The sequence below is a fragment of the Halichondria panicea genome, chromosome 15 (genome assembly GCF_963675165.1).
Source record: "Halichondria panicea chromosome 15, odHalPani1.1, whole genome shotgun sequence".
Classification (NCBI taxonomy): Eukaryota; Metazoa; Porifera; class Demospongiae; order Suberitida; family Halichondriidae; genus Halichondria; species Halichondria panicea.
The window spans coordinates 2,284,942-2,311,480 of NC_087391.1; the positions used below are offsets into that span (position 1 = coordinate 2,284,942).

The 26,539-nt window shown below is 41.2% G+C and overlaps 2 protein-coding genes across 20 annotated transcripts in view; both read right to left on the reverse strand.

The window, feature by feature from the left end:
• Positions 1-2,763: 2,763 nt before the first annotated feature.
• The window catches only part of LOC135348967 (lysosomal cobalamin transporter ABCD4-like), a 40,992-nt gene continuing 17,216 nt past the window's right edge, over positions 2,764-26,539 (reverse strand). Inside the window, exons 1-18 of one of the 18 annotated variants that reach the window (XM_064547393.1) lie at positions 15,301-15,403; positions 14,383-14,609; positions 12,136-12,595; positions 11,898-11,948; positions 11,684-11,832; positions 11,377-11,490; positions 11,199-11,261; positions 11,067-11,116; positions 10,590-10,712; positions 10,356-10,418; positions 10,166-10,309; positions 9,702-9,752; positions 7,523-8,258; positions 7,190-7,283; positions 6,198-6,593; positions 5,043-6,144; positions 4,493-4,645; positions 2,764-4,123 (exon numbers count right to left, since the gene is read on the reverse strand). In XM_064547393.1, the coding sequence (XP_064403463.1) occupies positions 3,060-4,123; positions 4,493-4,645; positions 5,043-6,144; positions 6,198-6,593; positions 7,190-7,276 (2,802 nt within the window). In that variant the 5' untranslated portion in view covers positions 7,277-7,283; positions 7,523-8,258; positions 9,702-9,752; ... (9 more) ...; positions 14,383-14,609; positions 15,301-15,403 and the 3' untranslated portion in view covers positions 2,764-3,059. The other 17 variants (XM_064547382.1, XM_064547384.1, XM_064547388.1 and 14 more) reach the window with 17 other exon arrangements.
• On the reverse strand, positions 15,784-20,692 carry LOC135348970 (uncharacterized). Of its 2 annotated transcripts, XM_064547400.1 has the most exons (7): positions 20,503-20,692; positions 20,260-20,365; positions 19,688-20,077; positions 18,729-19,632; positions 18,083-18,229; positions 16,324-16,983; positions 16,125-16,264 (listed from the first exon to the last, which is right to left on the reverse strand). In XM_064547400.1, exons 2-7 carry the CDS (start codon positions 20,353-20,355, stop codon positions 16,254-16,256), a joined length of 2,208 nt encoding a protein of 735 aa, XP_064403470.1. In that variant the 5' UTR covers positions 20,356-20,365; positions 20,503-20,692; the 3' UTR covers positions 16,125-16,253. The 2 variants fall into 2 exon arrangements, with proteins under 2 accessions (XP_064403469.1, XP_064403470.1); XM_064547399.1 differs by having other exon boundaries at positions 15,784-16,983; positions 20,503-20,690.

Consider the following 26,539-nt stretch of genomic DNA (forward strand, 5'->3'; position numbering starts at 1 on the left):
TATAATTATTGCTGGATTGCGTGGGCAGATCTTTCTTTCCACCAACATTATATCTACAACTCTGCCATGCATTCCAGCACATGATACACAACACTAAACATCTATACCCACAAGCCATGCTACAAATTAGCCGTGCAAGAGATTGTGTATGATTAGTGTACATATACTGGAACATTTAATAATTATTATTATTGTATTCCCAACAACACTGAGTAGAGTTCACAGACACTGAGTGCGGCCTGGAGAGAACCTGTGCCCCACACTCAGCAATGTGATGGTGAGGCTCTTTAGGGTGGAGTAGAACAGACACTCCGTCTCCTCACTCAGAGCAGAAGTGGCCTCGTCCAAAACTACACAATACTGAAAGTTTTGTTTGGTGGAGAAACAACTTTCTACTGGCTAAATTTGGAAATAAAATTATCATTAATCCGATAAAACAAACTAGGCCGTTCAGTGCATTGAGGTCTACACAACACTCACATAATAATCACATCTATTCAACAAAACTAACTGAGCTGTTTAGTGCATGACCACAAACAAGGTCTACACAACACTCACTCGCAATGGTGGCTGGTGATAAAACAACAGAGCGAGAGAGATCTTTTGAGCTTCACAGGAGAAACAATGTTATACCTATAGCAATCAAGGAACCACACCATTGTATACTAGCTAGCTTGAATGCCTGTGTCACTATTTATATTGTAAGTGATTTGGTACCATACCACAATAAATGGCACGACACAAATGACGTTCCATCAAGCCAACTAATTAATAGTAACACAGGCATTCAAGCTAGTATATATATATATACAATTGTGTGATTTACACGACTTTACATGGTCATATCCAATGGTTAGGCCCAGCTGCGGAAAACAGGCTAGGCCCGCTTGGTGTCCAACCTTCTCTTTGAAATTCGAAATTCAGGATAGACTTAAACCAACAAATCAGCTCATTTTTTGAATTAGCAAATAAAAATATTTGATTTTGACACTGGGAAATTATCAGATTGCATGGAAACACGCATACAAGCTAGGCAACAGATGTGCATTCACAACAATAGGTGTAGTCAAATCACGAGGACAACACGTGGTGAGATCTGTCTTTGCACACAGCAGACTACAAAATAGAAAACCCCAATTAGAGACTCTCGTTAATATCATGACGTTGTAACGGATTGGAGTACGTTATGCACTCGCCGAATTTCTTGTTTCTTCGCTTTTTCGTGCTTTTCTTTTCCTGGCAATCCTAGCAACGTTCACATTGCAATTAGTTTTGTAAGTAACAGTCGTGTGTGCATGTGCTTAATAACAGGAACAACTTTTCATTTGGTCTTGTCGATACTAAACTATTACATATTAATAGTGCATTTTTGGGTAAAATTTTCGTGGTTTTCGGTTAAAGCTCTGACCACGAATGAAGCAACCTTGCCTACCTTTACCTGCAGCGCAAGCAGCAACCACAAAAATATTATCCACAAGTTGACTAAATATTGCTTAACCACGAATGTTTATCCCCCCCCCCCCAATGAAAATTACCAGCTATACGGTACACTTTACAAGTACAACATGTATCTCAAGTATTTTTTTGCATTTTACCATTTGCCCTAAAATTCCAAGTGAGCTGCAAAGGGCAGTACTTTACTCAGCTGTTACTCATGTTAGAGAACAGCACATTACCTCAAGAGTTTGTAAGCCAATTAAATTGGCAGCCATGCACTTGACATGCACTTGAGAAACACTTAAAGTTGTAGTTCTTTGCCAACTATATATACCGTATAGCGTGTAATTTTCGTGGGGCAAAATATTCGTGGTTGGAGGTTTGACCACGAATATTTTACCCACGAATGAAGCGACCTTGCCTATACCTTTACCTGCAGTGCAAGCACCAACCACGAAAATATTACCCACGAAATGTCTCAATATTGCTGAACCACGAATATTTTGTCCCCCGAAAATTACCCGCTATACGGTATGCATGTATTTTAATTACTGTATACATGTACATGCATGAACAATACACCGATGCAATGAGGTAGAGCAACAGGAGTCAAGCTCTGTAGCTATAAATAGGCTGATACTTGTTTTGCAAGAGTTAGCCTGGTTTGCTTGAAAGTGATTTATGGATGATATTAAAGGGAAAAGGAAGTTTATATATCTATTGCGAATGTGAAGCCACTGCAATAGATCTAAATACACATGTATAGGACTGTTCAGTATACTGATGCTATACCATTATAACCGTGCCTGTTTTGATTTGAGTGCCCTTAACGAGAACTACCGTATTACTAGAATATTATGCGGGTGAAATTGTGAATGAGCCAAATCAGCAGAAAAGTTGACCTTTTTGCGATCTAACTATTGCGTTCTGGAAAGGATCGTGTGTATTTACTAGTAGGTTTTGCATTTTATTGTTGCGAATTGATCAACCCTCGCAAAGTTCGCATATGTTTGATGCTCGCAAAATATTCTAGTAATATGGTATAGGATTGTGAAAATTTAAATAAACTTTGTATTAATAGCCGTTTGAAAGGCCTATCTGAACAACAATGAAGGTGTCCAGCTAATAATGTCTTCATCTGGCTGTGTACGGACAGTAGTTACTGGAAACTTACTACGCACAAGCAAACAAAGTGTAAATCAGGAGGTCACCATTCACCAACAATGAGTAAACAGTTCATTGTATAGCAGTAACTGCAAAGTGTTAAAAGTGCAAATGCATCCTCATTAATGCAATGTCCTATTGTAATACGATATAGGCCAGCTGTTCCACCAGGAATCCACAATTATATCACCGACAATCATACATGCTCCAGTTCTGTATATTTGCACAAAAAACACAGCCACACCAATAGCTGTCATAAACATGTAGTGTGTGTGTTCCATCGAAAGTTTTTGAAACAATTATGGTCCGTCACCAACAGTACAATTTTATGGTGCCGTGTAAGGTGCATGTACAAAAGAATGGGGTATTATGAGTAATTATGAACATACAGCTAACAATTTATGAACCAGAATTGAAGGTATAAAACTCTATATAATTATACAAACGAACATGTCCACTCACTGCCCTAGGTCATAATGAGACTCGGCCTCAACTGTTATCTTGCCAGGTGTTGTGTTCGTGTACACAGAGCTAGCCAGGGGGGCCAATGCAGGGGGCAACGCATTTGTACCATCTATAGGATTGTCCACGTAGTCATACGAACGTTTGGCAGAGGAGGAACCAGAAAGGAATTCGTTAGCGTCTGCATAATCATAAGTGTGTTGAGACGTTTCCTCTTTTATCAAAGTAGGAAGAAAGTCGCTAGTTTCTGTATAATCGTGTTCAGGTCGAGCTGCTTGCTCTTGGGGATAATCGGCAGTATCATACAAACTTCCATTAGGAGGTGGAGCTTTAGGCTGTACCTGTTTTGGGTGATGATTATTCGCTACATCGTATGCAGGGAGCTCAGCTTCAAGTCTACCCAGTTTCGAGTACACATTAACACTAGGTATAACTGCAGGAGGAGGATAAGTTGTATCGTACTCGTCTCTTCCACGGATATCCTCATCGTCAATATCTTCATAAGCTCCAGCAGACTTTGATGGATGCCTGGTCCCCTTCTTAGAAAGTGAATCGTCTGGAGGAGGGAAAGCTTCGTCATAGACCGGCTGCTCAATAAATATGGCTGTGTCATAGTCACCCAGAGAAGTTGGTTGGGGGGTTACCGGAGGTTGACGCAGTTTAGAATAGTCTTCATCCAATGGGTTAGTAGGAGGTGGTTGATGAGTATGATCAGCTGTGTCGTAAACAGGTGTGCCTTCTCTCGGCAGGATGTTATCAAGACAGCTGGCTGTATCATACATTGGTCCATCGAGAGTAGACGTGAGATCCTGGGTGCCTGTTTTTACCGTATGTGAGGGTGGGCCGACACTAGGGTGAGAGTAATCATCTTCTGTGTGCACGTTCGAGGTCTCGTACAGTGAGTTAGTAAATGCGCGATCATCTGATGACCCTGTTCCAGTTTTTGAGTTCATTTCCAATCCAGGGCCATATATCGGATTCTGAAACTTATGTCCTGCTGACGATCCAGTTCCAGTTCCAGTTCCAATATTATTGTAAGCAGTACGAGCTGCTCCATCATCTATTAACAATAGCAGGAAAAGATAAGAGTTACTTACATGCTATACAATAAGTCCCCTCCAAGGCAAAAAATAGAGAAACTACATAATCATATTCTAGCCTAGGTTAGTGCTTATTGTAAACAACCTCAAACCCGGCATCAATTATGTAAATACAGAAAACATAATTATGGTTACCCGTAGGATATATTAATACAGCACCTGTTTGCAGCACCGTTCAAACAGTCCAAACATGCACTCTTCCTTTTTTTTTTGCTAATTCATAGGGAATGACTATTATTCCAGAACTCAACCATTTCCTTCACACACATAATTATGTATTAGGTTAAGTAGACAGTTTAGTTATGCCGAGTTATTAACTTTTAACTCACCTGAAACAAACTTGATGTGACCTCTTTTCCGAACTTGACACACGAGCACACATACAACAATCACCAAGACGATGATTACTAGGAAGAGAGCTCCACCCACTCCACCAGCTATACCACCCACAAGACCAACATCCACGAACAAGTCTGTTGTAACTGAAAATACGATTTTAGAATTAATTTTAAAATCCGCCCCTAGCGCATACACACCATTTCACGGTCAGAGGAGGCAGGTATGAAGCATTAACCTCTACTCATTATAAGGTCGCTAATGGACTGATCAGTTTTTATTTGCAAACCATTCAGCTATGTAACCTGTTTTTAAGGGTATCTGCTAAAGCAAAGGCTCATGGGGTGCAGTTCCAGATATGAAGATGCCATAGACGTGGAAAAAAGAAACTTCGATTTGAAAATAAACCCTATCCCTAAATAACGGTGGCTGAATCCAAATATTCCTACATCCTAAAGCAGATATACACTATTAACCGTAATCACCCCAGAACATAAACGTTGGTAAAGTAACTATCAAGCTTACAAAACACCAGTCACTCACCAGCTTCGCAGTTATTTCCAATGAATCCAGACAGACAGGTGGTACATCTTGTGGATATGTTTCGTTCAGAAAGACACACTGTACAGTTACGGCTGCTATCATATCCAGGCAGACAAGTGGAGCAGCTGGAGCTGAGATCGCGATGATCTATGCATTCAGAGCAATTTGTGTTAGGGTCAAAGTTAGTGGCCAAACATGTTTGACAGAGTGTTGCTGGATCCCCTCCTGGTAGAGCACACACACTGCAGTCCGTATCAGTGAACCTGTCTGGTTTTAGGCAGAGGGAGCAGTTGGTGACTGGATCTCTGTTGGGTAGGCAACTAGTACAGTCCGATGTGATGTCCCAGCCTGGTAGACACTGGGTGCAGTTGGTAGAGAGGTCTCTGTTGGGTAGACACTGGGTGCAGTTGGTAGAGGGATCTCTGTTGGGTAGACACTGGGTGCAGTTGGTAGAGGGATCTCTATTGGGTAGACACTGGGTGCAGTTGGTAGAGGGATCTCTGTTGGGTAGGCACTGGGTGCAGTTTGTCTGTAGGTCGTAGAATTCCAACAAACATGATGTACAGCCATTGAGAGGATTGAAGTTTGTGTCTAAGCATGACAAACAGTTGGTCGATGGGTCGTATCTTGTACCTATAATGCACGTAGAGCAATTTTTATCAGCATCATAGTTTGTATTGATACATGTTGAACAGGTTTGGCCAATATTGTATCTAGGAAGGCAGGCTATGCAATTGGTGGTTGGGTCATAGTTGGTCTGTACACAAGTGGAGCAGCCAGTAGTAATATCCAGGTTATAGAGGCAGTCGTTGCAGGCTACAGGGTCTAATCGGTTGTCAGTACATGTTAGAGTGCCATTAGTTTGACATGTCGCTACTCGTGGATTGTTCTGAGGTGTGGTGGTACAGTCAGGTCCACAGAAACCAGGAGAGCACTCGACTCTAAAAGTCATGGTCATGTGAGATATGTTGTGGTTTCCAGTGAACGTCATTTCCTCTGTGAAGTCTGCTCCAAGTTGGAGGTTGTCCAGGTCAATCAACAGACTGTCTATTATGTACGGGAGTTTACTATCCACGGCTTCTATGAAGAACTGAATTCGTCCCTATAGAGGTAAGAAATTATCAAAACAATACCACAGAGAAAAGTACTACTTACCGTCCACGTATTAAAATCTGTGCTTGAAACAGGCAAAGGATTGGGTGTTACCCCTAGTAGTGCTGTTGGACCTTGACCGAATGTTGTGCTCATTTCACTGAATGGGCAAGTGCTGGGGGACATTGAACAGTCTGTGAAGCTGTACCCCATGCTGGGTCTTGTCTCCAGTGATGCACCGAATGATCTGATGGTCCAACGGAACCTTGTGTCACATCTATCCTCTCCTGTGTTGTTACAGTTGCCAGAACTAGATATAAATGGTAGTTCATCACAACACACTGGTATTGTGTCTGTAGGATAGCTTGTATTCAGCGGTCTCTGGCATTCAGCACACAGTCCGGTTGGGTTGGTGTAGTTGACCAAGTTGACAGTGAGAATAAAGTTACCACTCACCGGCTAAGAAATAGAACTTGATAAGCACTACAAACAATATAGAGTTACCGTAATTGATGTAATTACAGCGCCACTCTAATTATACGAATTCGAAATTTTCGGCCATAATATTATGTATAGCACCAATTTGTTTTATGTATACACCGTAATTATAGTCTAGTAAATTTTTTCTGGCGCTGTAATTACATTAACTACGGTACCGTAAGACCTCGATTTAAGGCGACCCTCCAAATATGCGACACCCAGGAGTTTCAGCAATTTTCTGACCTCTAAAAGTAGCAACAGCTGCGTTGACAATTAATTTTTAATGTCGCGTTCTAAATAGAGGTAAATGTAGCCACTCCCTAGCCTCGATTGTAGCCCACTGGAAAATCAGTTTTTAAGCGGCCTGAAATTGAGGCAAGTATATAGACTCTGTAAAGTTACCTCCAATTAGATGCGACCCTCTAAATATGCGACACGTACCAGGACTTCAATATAATTTTTCAACCTCCAAAAGAAGCGACCTCTGGCTTCATAATTATTAAAAAGTGTCGCTTTAAATCGAGATCTTACGGTAGTCTAGTTTGATTCGTCTGCTTGGATATTAATTTACTCACTGTTTTAGATGTGACCATCAGCACGACTGAGAGTATTAGTACCACACGACGTAATATGCATCCTCTGATATTAACCATGATCCACATAGATTTACTGTAAAGCACAAGAATATACAATTCGTGACAACCATGTGTACTATACGTGTACATGTTCCTGGGAGCTGGTGAATACGTACATGTATAGATGCAGTAGAGAATGAAAATTATGCTAGATATCTAGTCGAGTCAAAAAGCACAGATTGTTGCCTACACGCAGTCTACATCAGGCCATCTGACACTGACAGATCTAGTTCTAGCCGGCATGCTCGAAGAGCTGCGTCAATTCGTACTTACCAAGCTAACACATATTCTTGACACCACTTTCTCTATCAAGGTAGTTCAGAAAAATAATAATGAGATTCATTGTTGAATTGATGATAGCGTGGGCAGATCTCACAATTGTATTACATGAAACCAGCTAATTACACAGACTAAAGTCTAAACAATTCTTGCATAGTCCACAAACCATCAGCTTGTATGTATGGTCAGTAATTGATGATGAACTGCAGAGAGAGAGGGAGAGGGAGAGAGACGAGAGACGATACAGTCTACTCAGTTAAAAACCCACCTCTGCCATGCATTGAACACATATGATACACCAAACCTTAAGAATCTACTCTACAAATCCATACTAAAATTAAGTTAGCAAGTTGCAAAATCACTGCACATACAAAACTATTGTATATGTACATGTATAGTCATGTCCCCTACTTCCCACAGTAGGACAATTAGCGAGGTTTCTCTTACTTCCAGTCACAGCTGCTGGTTGTAGTAAGGGAAACCATGGTAATTGTTTATCTCACCAGTTCTCTGCCACAGTAGCTGCAGCACCACCACCAAGCCTGTTACCAGCTGGGCCTGTAACCGTGGATATGACCATGTGGAGTCTGTGCAAACCACACCATTGTGTACTGGAATGTATACATGTATGTTGGGTCACAGTGTACTGACTGCAATTTTTGTATGCAATATGTCTTACCAAGCCTGCCATTTCAATTGCCTCATCAATATTGACTTTTGTGTACCCACCCTGCAGAAGGGAACGGATTACGTTACTCGCCGTAGTCAAGTACACGATATTATCATTGTATCCAAGGTGTTATAATTAATGTTAATCTCTCCTGTAACATGTGCTAGCACTAACAATTAAACATGGCTTCCTTGTACAATAACACGTTACATGCATGGCCTGGGGTAATGCAGACCAAGTCTACACACATAGTGCACGCATCCTTATTTGAAGTGACAGGTAGATAGTTAGTGCTAGTAGTACGCACTTCATTGGTATTATAAGTACAAACAGCAACAGATGTGCATATGAAATCTATTAGATATTACTCATATACCAACCAATTACTGCATGTAAGCAAAGAATGTTTAGATTCCCCTGAAGCAGCTAATTTCCAGCTGCTCACAAAAGGACTACGACATAATGAATCAAAATTAGCAAATATAAGCCTTCAATATTCAACTGATACGATACTATGCAACGGTCAGAGTGGTAGCACGTTACGTGTATTAATAAATTGTCAGTGTATACAAGGCAACAGAAGTGAGCCCACAACACGGCACACGTGTAACCATGAATCCATAGAGTGAGCCAACAGCTAGTCTAATCAAAGGAAACCATGGTGGGATCAATACAGAAGCTGAGACTGTTTACACACACAACATGTGGAAGACTAAATAGAAAACCCCCATTCAAGAATTAAAGACTGCAAAGCTGGGTGGGAACACCAATAAAAGTCCCTATAGAGTGATAAGAGTTATAGCCAGCCATGCATGCATATTGCATAGAAGCCATCCATTGCACCTAAGGCTATTATTTTGTTGAAAAGCCACTGTCGACTTTGTACCTTTGTCCAGATGTCAAATCTGCTGTGTATACATAGTGACTGATGCATGTACATGTAGCCATAACAAGTACACAGTGAGCATTTAATGCACTTTTCATTTCAGTAATACAGAGTGCGTGACCTGCTGGGATACCATAAGTGCGTAACTTGTGTGTTACGCACTAAACAAGAACTGCATGTGGTCATGTTCTGCTGGCCAGCCATATTGACAGTGAGGTAACTGGCTTCCCAGATTACAAGTACATCAGAAGGGCAGCTAAGTAGCTAGCCTCGATCCCAGGCTGAGTTTTCGCTTTCATAATTAACTTAACCGTTATAAGCGAAAACTCGGCCTGGGATCGAGGCTACTAAGTACGTAGCTAGAACATTGAACCCACAATAATGATCGTGAATTGTACACTCTAATTGCACAAAAACAATATGTTAATTAAAGTCATGTATCCTAGCAACCACAATTAATTCTTGTGAACTGAATGGAGGCTACACAACCAGAAACTATTACCTACTAGTAAGTTGTGAAATGTTGGCATTAAATTGCCAACAAGTTCACAAGAATTAATTGTGGTTGCTAGGATACATGACTTTAATTAACATAATTATTGTTTTTGTGTGCTTACCCTGGGTGAGTGGTCTTCAGTTTCCTCTTTAGGGGACTCAGGATAAGCAATCTGTAGCAGTAGTGAACAAACGTAAGCCTAAAGGTGCTATTCAGTATTGTGTTTACTTTATCCGTGTTTTATCTGCGCTATGAGGTCACCTAGCAACAAGAGATAATTTATAAGCAATCCCACAGAAACACAAACAGCAATGCAGACTGACACTCTCTCTTAAAAAGGAGAAACACAAACATGCCTGTCTCTTAACAGTTAGTTTGCTTAACTGTGTTAGCGCAATCAAGGAAGTGAAATGTGGAAAGTATATCTTTGTAATCTGCAACAGAAACAATTATCTTCCCACATTCAGACCCTAGTGTATACTCTTCATGTTCTACTCATTCACATACATAGTGTCCCGGCTGCAGTAGTGTAATGGTCAGACTCACTAGTACTCAAAAAGCCTGGTTTATAGGGTAAGGTTGTACCTGCATGGCTAGCCAGAGAGCCGGAGGTGAGGTATGCCTTCTGAGGTAAGAACATCACATAATGATGGCTCCCATCACAGCACAACTGAGCACGCCCAGTAACCGGTTCCCATAGTTTCCTTAGCACCCTCAACAATGCAGTGCCTGGAATGCAGAGGTATAATTATACATGTGGTAAGCATCTCCTCACCAAAAAGTCACGAACATGTTTCTCCAAGGATGAGTATATTGCATCCCCTTGGTGAAGTTGAAACTGCATTTGGTGATGGGACAAGCATAACACTATACCACGCATGGAACAAATATTCCCACTGCACGAATTGATATTGCGCTCAGTGATACAAGACACACGAAGCAACAAGTATGCCTATATATACCATTCGTAAAGTAGGAATGACACAAATCTATATAGTATAATAGTCACCTTGGCTGTAACTTGTTTGCCATGCCCTCTAGTCCGCCTGACTCCCCCTCCTTGTCACCAGAGCCACACCTCTTCTTATCCTCTCTCTCCATTTCCTTCAACACCTCTATTAGCTCTCCCAACCTGCAGAGACAGGACAGCTTATATTAATTAATTATACTGAATGACATGCACAACATTCATGCTCCAATAGTCACAAGTACATGTTCAAGCTTAATTCTCATTGTGAATTAGTGTACACGCGTATATCTGATGAACTAAGGTACAGTGGTAAACCTCACAAGTAGCCCCATGCACTCCCCTGTTAATCCATTAATTAAATCGTGGATAGAAAGAAGACTGCAGTCAATAAACAAACATGCATGCATGCTTTTTATACATCAACTGCTTCTATATAAACATAATTATAAACATTGACTAATGACACAAACAGCACGTTACAAAAGCACCAATTTATCATTGCCCAGGATTAAGTACCTGTGAGTGAATCCTGCAACCTCTGCAAATGAAACAGCTGTGTCCACAAGCTTTGAGAACCCATTCAGTAGGTAGAGTGAGAAGAAAGAGAGAAAAATAATTTAACAATTAGTGACAAGATGCACTTTGTACCCAGTCATTTGAGAGTGTGAGCAATCTTTCGTGGCATTTGAACGAGCAGGTCGAGTACTTATTCTAGGGACAGACACACAAAACACAACCTATGGTTATCGCATGCCCCTGGCGCATGTGCACTGAGGCATAACAAGTAACTTAATAACAGAGCAGGTTGGGAACGTAACCACCTCACCATGCTGACACTGCTGGCCAGGTCAGAAGCACTCATGTTGTCATACTTGCCCATGAAGACAGCCACACCAATGAGAGAGTAACTGATGACAGTGCTGGAACATAAACACTGAGACTGTAGGTAGGTGAAATGTTATACATGTAGTTTTGGTAAGAATCAACAAACAAACAAATTAATAATGACATTAACTATGTAGTCTCATGGCTAGCTGTGCACTAGCCTCGATCCCAGGCCGCTCTTCCTTATTGAGGCCTTGTGAAGGAGGCTAGCTGTGCACATGCAGACCTCATTTTAATACCCAACTTACAGTTGAGAGGGAATTGCCAGTGCACTGATTTCAGTTGGGCGTTCAGCAGCACCTGGGAGATGCGAAAGCCGCTAATTAAAGTAATATTATAGCTACAGAGATCTACTCCGAGCAGTTTGTTAGCTTTCTCTCTCTCATTTTCTCCTCCTCTGATGGGGAGGAAGGAGAGTTGGTTAGTGAGCACAGCTATATAGTCTGACACACACTGACTTACTGGTAGAAAGCAATGGCCTCTGCATTTGCTCTCACTTGAGTGTGGTGGAACCTGCATGTAAAAGATTGCAAGAAAATTAAGAAAAATTCTGAAGGTTGGATGTCACATACACAGTATGTTTTGTTGCAACTTGTAACAGTTTCACCATTTTAAGAAGGCTTAGTACGTGACTTTTACGTCCATCTTTATTCTTAACTTAGATCGGCTTGTAATGATAAAAATGTCTCCTAGGACTCACCTGAAGTCTCCCTCCTTCCTTTCCTGCTGGAAGATGACACTGACTATGGCACTCATGATGAATTTGTTGATGAGTATGCTCAGAGCAAAGAACAAGTGGACACCCAACACTCCATAGTGATACCAACCCAGTCTGCATGGACACAGTTGATGAAGTACTATATATATACGTACTGAAATGCAGTTAAATAAACATTATCAATAAACCAGGTACATGTATAGACATGTCCCAGGACTTACACAGCAGCTCATCATGCTATGCAGGTGTAAGGTATACAAAGTATTAACGCTTACATTACGTACACGTATACACTCTATTAAAAGTATATGCGGCTCATGCACCCAACAAACGTTCTGTAGGAGTAATAAGCGATGAGAAAAGGTTGTATTATGATTTTGGGTATAGCAGTTGACTGATCTGGTTACAGAACCTGTTCACATCCTCAGTGATTCGCTGATCCCTGCAAGATAAAAAGGGTTTTTTGAATTCAGCAAATTCAGCAAACACATCACCACCTCTTTAATAATAAGTATATCTTAACATTGTGTACTGAACTGCTGTTTCGATACAATAGTAACTTATGGGTTGTCTATTCTCCGATGAGGATGTATTAAGTGATTTTAACAGGCATGGAGGTATATATTGAATGATGGTAGCCCTCCAGCAAACATACACCAGACCTGCCACAAGCTTAACACAGTTTGGCACTGTAGACATGAGTGTATGTCGTCTCTAATATAGGACATTGTGGTATCAAGTGCATAAACAATACTAATAGTTTTACAAAGCAGCACAATAGAAAATTTATTTTCAACATGTGACTTGACTATAATTATAGTTCACAAAGATCATTATAGTGATCATGTTCTATCGGTCTAACAGTACAAAGACAAAGTGCACAGACAAAACATGTCGTCAAAAATGAAAGAACGTTCTATTTCGATCAACAGTACAACTGACAAGTTAGCTCTGTCATCGAGACAATGCTGCAGGTTGAGTTATAAACCAAGACGAGTGTCTTCAAAGGGAGCTGTGCTTGTGCTGATATGGATAGCGCTGGTGATGATGAATTTAGGAGCTGGCTCACGGCAGACAGCACAAGGAACACTGGTCTCGATTGTGTACTTGAATATTAGTAATTCGGATGTAAATCTAACCACAACTCAGTACATTAACTACGCTCTCCCGATTGCTGCATGGCTATTAACTGCCATCATATCCGGGTGGATTGCTGACACAAAGCTTGGAAACTATAAGACAGTAAAGCTCGGACTGATTGCACTTTTCTCAGCAACAATTCTTGATTGCATATTGACACTAACTCAACAAAAGTACCTTCATGGCACCTATACCTAGTGGTCGAGACTTTACCAAAATGACTCATATACGTAGGAAATGCTATTGTCATAGTTTCCTCAATTCAGTTGGGTTTGGATCAGATGCCTGATGCCTCCTCTGAAAACATCACTAGCTTTATAGCCTGGTTCGTGTGTTGTGCTCACACTGGAATCTTGGTCTATCAAATAGGAGATAACTATTGCTCGCTTCACCCAGAAAAATACGCTAAGCCTGCAATAAGCTTGCTATCTGTTTATGTATGGCTATCGCTCTTTGCTCCGATTTCCTTCTCTCTCCAAAATGGATAACTAAAGAGCCCACATCTTCACGATGCTTTACATTGATATATCAGGTGTTGAGATTTGCTAACCAAGCACAAGGCTCCCCTCAATCGCAGTTCTCTCACATACTGGGAGGAAGACATACCTTCTAGACTAGATCTTGGTAAGTCAAGATATGGTGGACCGTTCACTACAGAGCAAGTTGAAGATGTAAAAATTGCCTCGAGCTATACGTGAGCTTCTCGAACTTCCCCGAGGCCAATTATATCCATAGAGTACTTGCAACAGTGCATTAACTATAGTATATTCGTAGCATGGTGTTAATGTGTGCTATTAATTTGCTGCTAAAAATGTTCATAGTAAGCATACCTATGCCCATAATAATGGTGTCATACTTTCTTTCCAGCTACATCATCCCATAATAATTGGCGATTATCCAAAAAAGAGTTTAAACTTAACCCAGTGTGCTGTCGCCATTTCACTGGATACTAGTTCACCATGGTGGATTATGCTCTCAACACTCGTGCATGAAATTGCTGTCTACCCTTTTCTCGTTAAGTGGATCCCTACCATTCTGAAGCGTATCGTAATCGGATCGCTACTGACACTACTGTTTAACATTACATACCTGGTCATTAGCGTTGTGCAGGCTGCTGATGAAAATAATCGACACTTTCTGGATAGAGCTGCTTCACTCAGTCATATCGGCACAGATTGTACTGCTACTGTACACAGCAATGCTGGAGTTCGTATGTGCTCAGACTCCACAGAATTTAAAAGGATTTGTGATTGGCTACACTTGGTGCACGTACTCTCTGGCAAGCATTCTCGCTGCAGTCACATTCTCAATAGTAGCTGCAAATACAAACAACAGCAGCAATTATGGCGCAGTGATTTTCTGCTCAGTTACAACGGGATTGTCGCTGATAAGTTTGATATTGATGTGTTTTTGGCCTACTGGTACAAACAGAGAGTAAGAGACTCTGACGAAACACAGACACTTGGGTGGAGGGAGTGTACAGAAAATACTTTCCGGAAAGTTCGTAGACATACCCAGTATAGGTTTCTATACTTAGCGAATATAATTATGAATCTTGTTAAAAAATGCAATGCAGGTCTTAAGTGTGAAATCACGAATGTATAATAATATTATGATAATTTATAAGCACAACAAAGTGTGAAAGAAAATAAAAACAACATACGTAAATCCGGGGGTAAAATATTTGTACATGGTTTCATAGTTGAACACTACGAAATTTACCTGCAGTGCAAACAGCAACCACAAATATTTGGCCCCCTAGAAATTACCCACTATACAGTAATTAAATTAATGCAAAAAATGTTTACTTAGTGCATGAAATCATGTCATACATCATAGGCCCTGATAAATTATGCTCGGAATAGTTTAGCATATAGTTGTCTAAAGAATAATTGGAATCAATGTTCATTTTAAGTTTTGCGCGTCGTCATGGCAAAAAAATGGCTGAAGGTGAGAATATTATGTATCAATTCAAGTCAGCAAGATAATACTGAGAATCATGATTACCATATAGCTGATAATTTCGTGGGGCAAAATATTTGTGGTTTGCATGGTTGAAGCTCTGATCACGAATATTTTCCCCATGAGTGAAGCGACCTGCCTACCTTTTACCTGCAGCAACAACGAAAATATTATCCACGAAGTGACTAAATATTGTTCAACCACAAATTAATGTTTTACCCCGAAAATTACCTGCTATACGGTATATCAATGTCTCGTGTCAGTTGTGTGGTGCGTTTATGTCTATGTATAGTAGTCGTGATAGGGCCTAGCCGGGAAAACAACCCTTATGGAGCAAACTTATAATGTTCAGTACGCTACAAAGTATATATAGCTATTTTAGGATTTTGGTTTTCTTTCGTAAGAAGCAACTTCAATATCTTCTCTACCTTTTCAAATCCTAAAATGTTGTATCAGGGTCTAGCTAGTCACCAACTGTACAATACATGCATGCATGTGGTACAACCAAAATATTTTATGGTGCCGTAAGTGTAAAAAGAAATGGGTTATTATGATTATAAAGCTTTACAATTCAAGTGAACCAAAAGTGAAGGTACAACATGCAACACACAAACAGACACGTACTTCCTTATAAATATACAAACGAACATGTCCACTCACTGCCCTAGGTCACATGAGATTCGGCCAGGTTCGTGTTGTGTTTGTGTACAAAGAGCTAGCCAGGGGGGGCCAATGCAGGGGGCAATGCATTCGTATCATCTATAGGATTGTCTACGTAGTCATACGAATGTTTGACAGAGGAGGAACCAGAAAGGAATTCATTTGCATCTGCATAATCACAAGTGCGTTGAGACGTTTCCTCTTTCATCAAAGTATGAAGAGATTTTATCGAAGTAGGAAGAAAGTCACTAGTTTCTGCATAATCATGTTCAGGTCGAGTTGCTTGTTCTTGGGGATAATTGGCAGTATCGTACAGACTTCCATTAGGAGGTGGAGCTTTAGGCTGCACCTGTTTTGGGTAATGATTATTCGCTACATCGTATGCAGGAAGCTCAGCTTCATGCTTACCCAGTTTCGAGTACATGTTAACACTAGGTATAACTGCAGGAGGGGGGTAAGTTGTATCGTACTCGTCTCTCCCACGGATATCATCATCGTCAATCTCTTCATAAGCTCCAGCAGACTTTGATGGATGCCTGGTCCCCTTCTTAGAAAGTGAATCGTCTGGAGGAGGGAAGGCTTCGTCATAGACCGGCTGCTCGATAAATGTGGCCGTGTCATAGTCAGCCAGAGAAGGTGTTATGCTTATTACCGGAGGTTGACGCAGTTTAGAATAGTCTTCATCCTGTGGGTTGGTAGGAGGTGGTCGATGAGTATGATCAGCTGTGTCGTAAACAGGTGAGCTTTCTCTCGGCAGGTTGTCATCAAGATAGCTGGCTGTATCGTACATTGGTCCATCGAGAGTAGACGTGAGATCCTGGGTGCCTGTTTTTACCGTATGTGAAGGTGGGTTGACACTAGGGTGAGAGTAATCATCTTCTGTGCGCACGTTTGAGGTCTCGTACAGTGAATTAGTAAATGCGTGATCATCTGATGATCCTGTTCCAGTCTTTAAGTCCATTTCCAATCCAGGGCCATATATCGGATTCAGAAACTTATGTTCTGCTAACGATCCAGTTCCAGTTCCAGTTCCAGCGTCATTGTAAGCAGTACGAGCTGCTCCATCATCTGTTAACAATAGCAGGAAGAATATAAAAAATATGAGTACGTATGTGCTATATACAACAAGTCGTCTCTAGTCCTATAGCCTTGGTGCTTATAGCTTCATGTTGTATGCATGGTAACTCCACCAAGGCATTAATACTACCCCCAGTGCTGCTTTCATTGTTATGCATGTGAACACAGAAAAAATACAATTAGGATTACTACAACACCGTTCAAACAGCATTTCAAACAGTCAAATAGTCTTCTTTGCTGCTAATCAACTGTCTTAACCAATGGTACAAGCTGCGCTGTGCTAATGCCTAGCTCTCGCCGTTGTTTTGCTTTCACTCAAAAACTATTAGAAGAGGTATAATTATGCCTCGGTGCGCATGCGCAAGCGAGGTATACGGTAGTGTGTTTGTGTGTCTGTGTGTGTGTGTGTCTGTGTGTGTGTGTGTGTAGACTGCTACAGCTGCTCAAGGATGAATGAAGTGCAAGTAAGAGTTTCTATAGGCTTCTAGTCATGTTTACTTGGATTTTAATTCGTGGATTTGCAAAATAATGCTTCGTTCTCGAGTTATGCCTAGTTTTGCTTACTTGGAATGCCATTGCAGCCTTTTCAGAAGAGCACGCAGCCAAACTTGTTTACCGAGTGTTGCTACTCTACTTAGTAGTTAGCTCTGCACTAGAACGCTAGCTATTGGTAGCTGCAAGAGTGAGAAGCGAGCTGTAAGGCTCTGTTAATGCAGCCATTAATTTTAGACTTGAACTTTTGGCATAGATCGTTTTTAACAACAATCATGGTCGATCATTACCCACTCTCCAAGTTTTTGCATGCAGCAAAATTAATTTGTTTATCATGTGTATAAAACTTAAAGCTATTAGTAGCTTTATGGTATGTAGCTTTGGCATCTCCACCGAGGCATCAGCACCCGCGGTGCTTTCATTATATATATTGATTGCAATTGTTGACAGAATTGAATTCCACAGTCATTATAGGAGAGGAGCTGAATGGAGACACAGTCAGCTTTACTGTATCCCTTGTGCGGCTACACCTTGAAGCATAATTAGGGACTAACTCCAGAACCCAGCCCATTCCTTCACACGTATTAGGTTAACTCACCTGAAATAAATTTTATGTGACTTCTTTTCCGAACTTGACACACGAGCACACATACAACAATCACCAAGACGATGATCACCAGGAAGAGAGCTCCACCCACTCCACCAGCTATACCACCCACAAGACCAACATCAACGGAAGAGGCTGTTGAATTAATTCATCTAATTAGCACGGCTAAACTAATATAATAATTATGCAAGTCTCCACGCACCAAGGCACGTACGGTTAGACGAAGTGCACAAAATTTAACTCTACTGACATTTGCATGCTTTCTAACCGTAACCCTTCTTCAATTGCAATATTTCACTGCAGAACTGTTCTTTAAGGGTAGCTACAGCATATGCTTGTTATAAGGGTGTGGCTGCATGGACATGAATACGGAAAAACGAAGCAAGCGACTCTAAGAGACAACTGACCACGGCACCCCTCTGTCTCACACAATATTGGGTTAGGGTCTGGGTTAAAGATTATAAGAACATCCAGTCAATCAGCACGCAGAACTAATTTGTAGCTGAATCTCCACCTATTTTACAGATCAGATATTAATTAGTGTAACTATAGGCCTCCTCTGTCGTCACAGTTATATAAAAATGGTAATAGCGACTCTACTAAAGCATATACCCTTACTAAAACATCAGTCACTCACCAAGTTCACAGTTACTTCCAGTGAATCCAGGCAGACAGGTGGTACATCTTCTGGATATGTTTCGTCCAGATAGACACACTGCACAGTCACGGTTACTATCGTATCCAGGCAGACAAGTGGAGCAGCTGGAGCCGAGATTGCGATTGCCTATGCACTGAGAGCAATTTGTGGTAGGGTCAAAGTTAGTGGCTAAACATGTTTGACAGAGTGTTGCTGGGTCCCCTCCTGGTAGAGCACACACACTGCAGTCTGTATCAGTGAACCTGTCTGGTTGTAGGCAGAGGGAGCAGTTGGTGACTGGGTCTCTGTTGGGTAGGCAACTAGTACAGTCCGAGGTGATGTCCCAGCCTGGTAGACACTGGGTGCAGTTGGTAGAGAGATCTCTGTTGGGTAGGCACTGGGTGCAGTTTGTCTGTGGGTTGTAGAATTCCAACAAACATGCTGAGCAACCATCAGAAGGATTGAAGTTTGTGTCCACACATGATTCACAGTTATTCAATCGATCATACCTTGTGCCCATAGAACAAGAGCAATTTGTATCAGGATTATAGTTGACGCTGATACATGTTGAGCAATTTTGGTTAATATTGTATCCAAGAAGGCAGGCTGTGCAATTAGAGACTGGGTCTAATCGATTATCAGTACATCTTAGAGTGCCATCAGTTCGACATGTCGCCACTTGTGGATTGTTCTGAGGTGTGGTGGAACAGTCAGGTCCACAGAAACCAGGAGAGCACTCGACCCTGAAACTCATGGTCATGTGAGATATGTTGTGGTATCCAGTGAACGTCATCTCCTCTGTGAAGTCTGCTCCAAGTTGGAGGTTGTCCAGGTCAATCAACAGACTGTCTATTATGTTCGGGAGTCCACTATCCAATGCTTCTATGAAAAACTGGATTCGTCCCTATAATTATAGAGGTAAAAAAATGATAGATTCTACAGAGAAATATTATACTTACCATCCACATAGTAAAATCTGTACTTGAAACAGGCAGAGGATTGGGTGTTACTCCCAGTAGTGCTGTTGGACCTTGACCGAATGTTGTGCTCATTTCACTGAATGGGCAAGTGCTGGAGGATATTGTACAGTCTGTGAAGTTGTACCCCATGCTGGGTCTTGTCTCTAGTGATGCACCAAATGATCTGATGGTCCAACGGAACCTGGTGTCACATCTCCCCTCTCCTGTGTTGTCACAGTTGGTGTTTCTGAATGGTTGATCATCACAACACACTGGTACTAGCTGGTCAGCACTTGCCACATGACTCAGTGGAACAGCACATTCAGCACACAGTCCGGTTGGGTTAGTGTAGTTGATGAAGTTGACAGTAAGAATAAATTCACTCCTAACCTATACAAATTAAGAGATATTCATATTCTGATATGCACAATAATCTATAAACTGGTCGCTTTTTATGTGAGGCTAGTGTACGCAAAACAAGAAAGAATTATATATGGAGCTAAATTATAGACGAAATGTCCAGGGGCACATAATTAGAAAGGGGTTTTACTTCGAAAAAATACGGTACTCACTGCTTTAGATGCGACTATTAGCACGACTGTGATTAGTGCCACATGTAACATGAGGACATGCACTCCTGGTAACATGCATCTTCCGATAACCACCATGATTCACACACTGCAAAACACAAACATACAATACGTGAGAATCATAAATGTTCCTGGAGCTTGCACAGATTACAAGGTGAAGCATGCCAGCCAACAAATCTGACAGATCTAGTTCTGGCATAGCTGCTATCAAACTGGTTACTATACCTTCACTTTCCAATTCTTGACATAGCTAACAGCTAGCTAGCTTACAATTCTAGTATCTATGCGGTAGACTGATTAATCATAATGACATTCATTGATAGCGTGGGCAGATATCACCGCAATCAGAGACTGGCAACAAACTAGGAATAAAAAACACACATGCACAAAAGGAATAAATAATTATAATACGTCTAATACGATTCTTGCATAGTCCACAAACCATCAGCTTGTATGGTCAGTAAGTAGTTTATGGTGGAACTGCAGAGAGAGAGAGAGAGAGAGAGAGAGAGAGAGAGAGACGATAATTAAGTCTACAGTACCCGCTAATGTACACAAAACTCATTTCTGCCACGCATTGAACACATGATGCACCAAAGCTAAGAATCTACTCTACAAGCCATGTTACAAGTTAGCAAGGGGTTACAACATCTTGTATACTAAAGTCTTTACTGCATGACCTGCTTAAGAGAGGACCTGTGCCCCACACTCAGCAATGTGATGTTGAGACTCTTTAGGGTGGAGTAGAAGTGACCTCGTCAAGAACTACACAATAACATTTGTTTGGGTGAAAAATAAAATAAATTTCTATTGGCTAAATTCAGAGAATAAATCATTATCATTATCTAAAACTAACTGAGCCGTTTAGTGCATGATCACAAACAAGGTCTACACAACACTCACAGGAAAATGGTGGCTGGTGATAGAACAACCGAGCAAAAGAATCTTTTGAGCTTCACCGGGAGAAACGATATCATACCTACATGTATATAGCAATAATAAAATTAATGTTAATTGTGAAATATGAGCATCAGAGAGAAGTTGATACCATCGATGTGAATTGGTACCATACCACTGCACCATACAAACTAGGAGCTAGTAATTGGCAAACAAAATTAATGATGGCTAGTTAATTAGCCTCGATCCCAGCCCCTCTCACTCTTTCTCAACTGAGAGCGGCCTGGAATCGAGGCTACTAGTTAATGTACAGGAAATCAACACAGCCTGCAGTTAGAGGAGGTACGACATGCAGGATCAATTTGAGCACTTTAATTACACTCCGTTCATGTGTAAGGCCTAGGTTTATTAATGCTGAGTCAGCTAATCAAGTCTTTTAATTAGCCTAATTGATCCTGCATGTCGTACCTCCTCTGGCCTGCAGTGCTGCATGTAGGTTACTTGTTATGGTCATGCCCCCATGCAGTGCTGCATGTAGATTACTTGTTATGGTCATGCCCCCATACTTCCCACAGTAGGTACAGTGCAGTGAGGTTTCTCCTACTATAATAATACATTGCAGTCCAATAAGGCTGTCACAGCTGCTGGTTGTAGCATAGATAAAGGAAGAGAGAGATTGGAAACGGAAGTGGTGCACGTGACCATTTAACATTAGTTCTACCAAGAGTTCATTAATGAACTCTTGGTTCTACACAGAGGCCTCAAAAACTATCTACATTTTATCCTATTTTTTGCCGGGTAACTTGCTCAAAATAAGAAACTTGAGACATTATCTCCTTCAGCAATAACACGCCTATTCTGTGGTACTAGCTAATGACTGACCACACCCAGTAACAGGAGACATATTATATATAGAAGTATAAAATTATAAGCTTCAAAGTGCTATTTTAGGATTTTTGATTGCTATAACGTGTAAGCGTCCTGGTTATAACTTTCAAAATAGGTATAGTATATAGAAGCTGCACAGAATGAGCATATTTGCTAGTGGTTTATTCTCCACAACGTGTAGAAATGGCATTAGCTTGGGCACCTCGCAAGCCACGCCCTTCAGATAATGCTGTAAAGACAGCCTCGATTGAACTGCGGGGAAGAGCGAATGTTCATGGCCTAGCTGGGATAATGGATCAATTAGTCTAAACACATGCACAGTGCAGGCATTCCTTTTTGAAAGTGACAGGTAGATAGTCAGTGTTATAGTCATTGGTATTATAAGTACAACAGCAACAAAATGCATGTGAAGGTCTATTAGCAAATTAAGGCTTATAAAGAGAAGTTCTCTTCATAAACCCTTGCTACATGTATTAGATCATACATCAATTGCTGATTTGCAAACGTTTATGAACATGCAGTACAGCTTATCCTTAGCATGAAGCCATTCTATATAGCACTTGGATACATAATAACCAAGTCAAGCAATGTCCTTTGCTAATTCGGCTTCACAGCATGCAGGGAAGAGAAAAGTTGACATCTAGAGTAATTCAAGCTAAACTAAAAAAAAATTAAAAACAGAGTAAAGACAACAGACGTAGAGCTTTTCAGTGGTGTAAACTTACTTCTCTAGAGTACCTCCCCTCCCAGCCCCTGAGTGATCGCTAGTGGATAGGAGAACTAGAAACAACCTCAGAACGGTCAACCGCAAAAATATTCGCGATCGTTAAAATCATAACGCGGAGTGTTTCAACGGTTTACACAGGGAGGCCCGGTCGTTTCTAATCCCTTTCCTTTTCAATTTATGCTGCATGTAAGAAAAGAATTTTGAGGAAAAAATTGCCCGCAGCTAATTTCCAGCTGCTCACAAAAAGACCACGACATAATGATTAGTAAATACAAGCCTTCAACATTGATACGATACTATGCTACAGTCAGAGTGGTAGCACGATACGTGTATTACTAAATTGTCAGTGTATACAAGGCAACAGAAGTGAGCCCACAACATGGCACACATGTAACCATGAATCCATAGAGTGAGCCAACAGTTAGTCTAATCAGAGGAAACACATGTGAGCTCACAATACACAGAGCTGAGACTGTATTTACACACACAACATGTGGAAGACTAAATAGAAAACCCCCATTCAAGAATTGAAGACTGCAAAGGCTGGGTGGAACACCAAGGTATTCAATTAAAACTCTCTATAGCTATATATAGCCATATTGCATCCATTGCACTTAGGTTATTTGCTGAAAAGCCACTGTTAACTTTGCACTTTTGTCCAAATGTCAAATCTGCTGTGTACATAGTGACTGATGCATGTGTATACATGTAACATAATAAATATACAGTGAAAATGCACTTTTCATTTCAGTAACACAATCATGCAGAGTGCACAGCTGACTATAACAAACTGTGTGTTACGTACTAAAAAACAAGAACTGCATGTGGTCATGTTCTGGCCAGCCATGCTGACAGTGAGGTAACTGGCTTCCCAGACTACCAGTACATTAGAAGGGCAGCTAAGTAGCTAGCCTCGATCTCAGGCTGAGTTTTCGCTTTTATAACCTAACTGTTATAAGCGAAAACTCGGCCTGGGATAGAGGCTACTAGGCTACTATGGGATCGAGGGTACTAACTTAGAAGATAGAATTGAGCTAGAACATTGAATCCACACAATAATTATCATGAATTGTACACACTAATATATTGCACAAAAACAACACTTACAGTCATGTATCCTAGCAACCACAATTCTTGTTACAATAGAGAACTGAATGGAGGCTACACAACCAGAAACTATTACCTACATGTACTAGTAAGTTGTGAAATTTTAGCTGTTGCTTACCCAGTCTGGGTGAGTTTCCTCTTTAGGGGACTCAGGATAAGCAATCTGTAGCAGTGAACAAAAGTAGGCCTAAAGGTGCTATTCAGTATTGTGTTTACTTTATCCGGGTTTTATCAGCACTATGAGGTCACCTAGCAACAAGAGATAAGCAATCCCACAGAAACACAAACAGCAGTGCAGACTGACAGTAAATGACTCTCTCTTAAAAGGAGAAACACAAACATGCCTGTCTCTTAACAGTTAGTTTGCTTAACTGTGTTAGCGCAATCAAGGAAGTGAAACGTAGAAAGTATATCTTTGTAATCTGTAACAGAAACAATAACTAGAGCACTAAAGTGCAAACCCTCGGCCGGCTGGTGACATGATTAAGAAACCAGAAGAGTGATATAATGCAGTGCATGTAGTGATGTATGACTGAGCTGTCTAGCATGCACAGCAACTCAGGAGCAATAAAACTAAACCAGATGCTGAGTTTTAGTGATACATAGATATATGCACTGTGGATCACAGCAAAGAAGCTTGGAGTCTCAGAGAAGTATGGCTCCTGGAGTATAGTAGGACCTAGCAGTCTGCTACAGAGACAGCAAGCCAGTCACAATTCTAGCTTTCTATTTTAGCGACCCTTTTCCATTGTTCCTGGTACGGGATCACTTCAGCTGTAAATACGCAGGGTGCCTCGAATAAAGGCCGTGTGTAGTTAGCTAGCTGCCAACGTGTAAGCTAGTCTCAGGATCAGCCCCCTCCTGAGAAGGGGTCTGAGCACTCTTGATGTAGTTTTGTTGCACACGCTGGAATTCCAGCGGCTCAATCAGATTGACTTATTCTAGTCAGGTGATATTATAGGAGGCAATAAAGAACTGCACGTTGCTCAACGCATTTGGATAATCATTAACGCATTACGCATGGTAAACGCTTCATACATAGACGCTGCTACGAAGCATAAGCAAGCCAAGCAGGGGTCCTTGGGCACAGAGAGTTAGCACCACAGGCAAAAGACATACATGTAATAGAATTGAAGCACCTTCTTCAGAGATAGAGAGATGCCTGCGCTTGACACTTTGTACAATTAATAAATACGCGGGGGTGTAAGGTCAGGAATTGATTACATTCCATTGGTCTGGCACATTCCACTGTGAAATGACCTCAAGACAAGAGTGCTCAGACCCCTTCTCAGGAGGGGGCTGATCCATGAGACTACGTGTAAGCATAGATACTATAAATTACTGTAATTTATACTATCTATGGTGTAAGTTAGCTTTTGCTCGCTTTTATTCGATAACGAAGCTTTAACATCAAAATATGCCAAATTTAAAACTACTACCTTGTTGTGTTGAGGCTATCCATGGCATAAACACAGTGCTATCGCATCCAGGTGAGTAGACTCAGAATACACAGAAGACAGACAGACAGACTGACTGACTACTATAACCCGTGGCGCGCCTCGGGTTAATTATCTTCCCACCTTCAGACCCTGTTTATACTTGTCAACTCATTACTCATTCACATGCATGCATGGTGTCCCAGCTGCAGTAGTGTAATGGTCAGACTCAATCAAGAAGTCTGATATTATAAATTAGGGTAAGTTGTACCTGGCTAGCCAGAGAGCCGGAGGTGAGGTATGTCTTCTGAGGTAATATGTCTTCTGAGGTAAGAGCATCACATAATGATGGCTCCCATCACAGCACAACTGAGCACGCCTAGTAACCAGTTCCCATAGTTTCCTTAACACCCTCATGATCAACAGTGCCTGGAATGCAGAGGTATAATTATACATACATGTGGTAAGCATCTCCTCACTAAAAAAGTGAGTCCAATCTTCCGTGGCATTTGAACGAGCAGGTCGAGTACTTATTCTAGGGACAGACACACAAAACACGACCTACGGTTATCGCATGCCCCTGTGCACTGAGGCATAATGAGCAACTTAATAACAGAGCAGGTTGGGAACGTAACCACCTCACCATGCTGACACTGCTGGCCAGGTCAGAAGCACTCATGTTGTCATACTTGCCCATGAAGACAGCCACACCAATGAGAGAGTAACTGATGACGGTGCTGGAACATAAACACTGACTATAGGAAGGTGAAATGTTATACATGTAGTTTTGGTAAGAATCAACAAACAAACTAATTATAATGACATTGACTATGTACTATCAGGAGCCCATAAAGAGAAGGAGCGGCTAACTACGGGGATCACGTCTCGTAAGTGGTTATGACCGCATTTCGATAATTATATGCAGGGTCACTAAGTGGTTGAATCCCTACACGTGTTATACGCAATGCAGGGATGCGGTTTGCAAGCACTTAGTCGCTTCCATACAAGGAAGTGCGGTTTCACCGGCAATTACGAGACGTGATCCCCGAGTGTATGTTGAAGTTAGCCGCTCCTTCTCTTTATGGGCTCCTGGTACTATGTAGTCTCATGGCTGTGCACATGCAGACCTCATTTTAATACCCAACTTACAGTTGAGAGGGAATTGCCAGTGCACTGATTTCAGTTGGGTCTTCAGCAGCACCTGTGA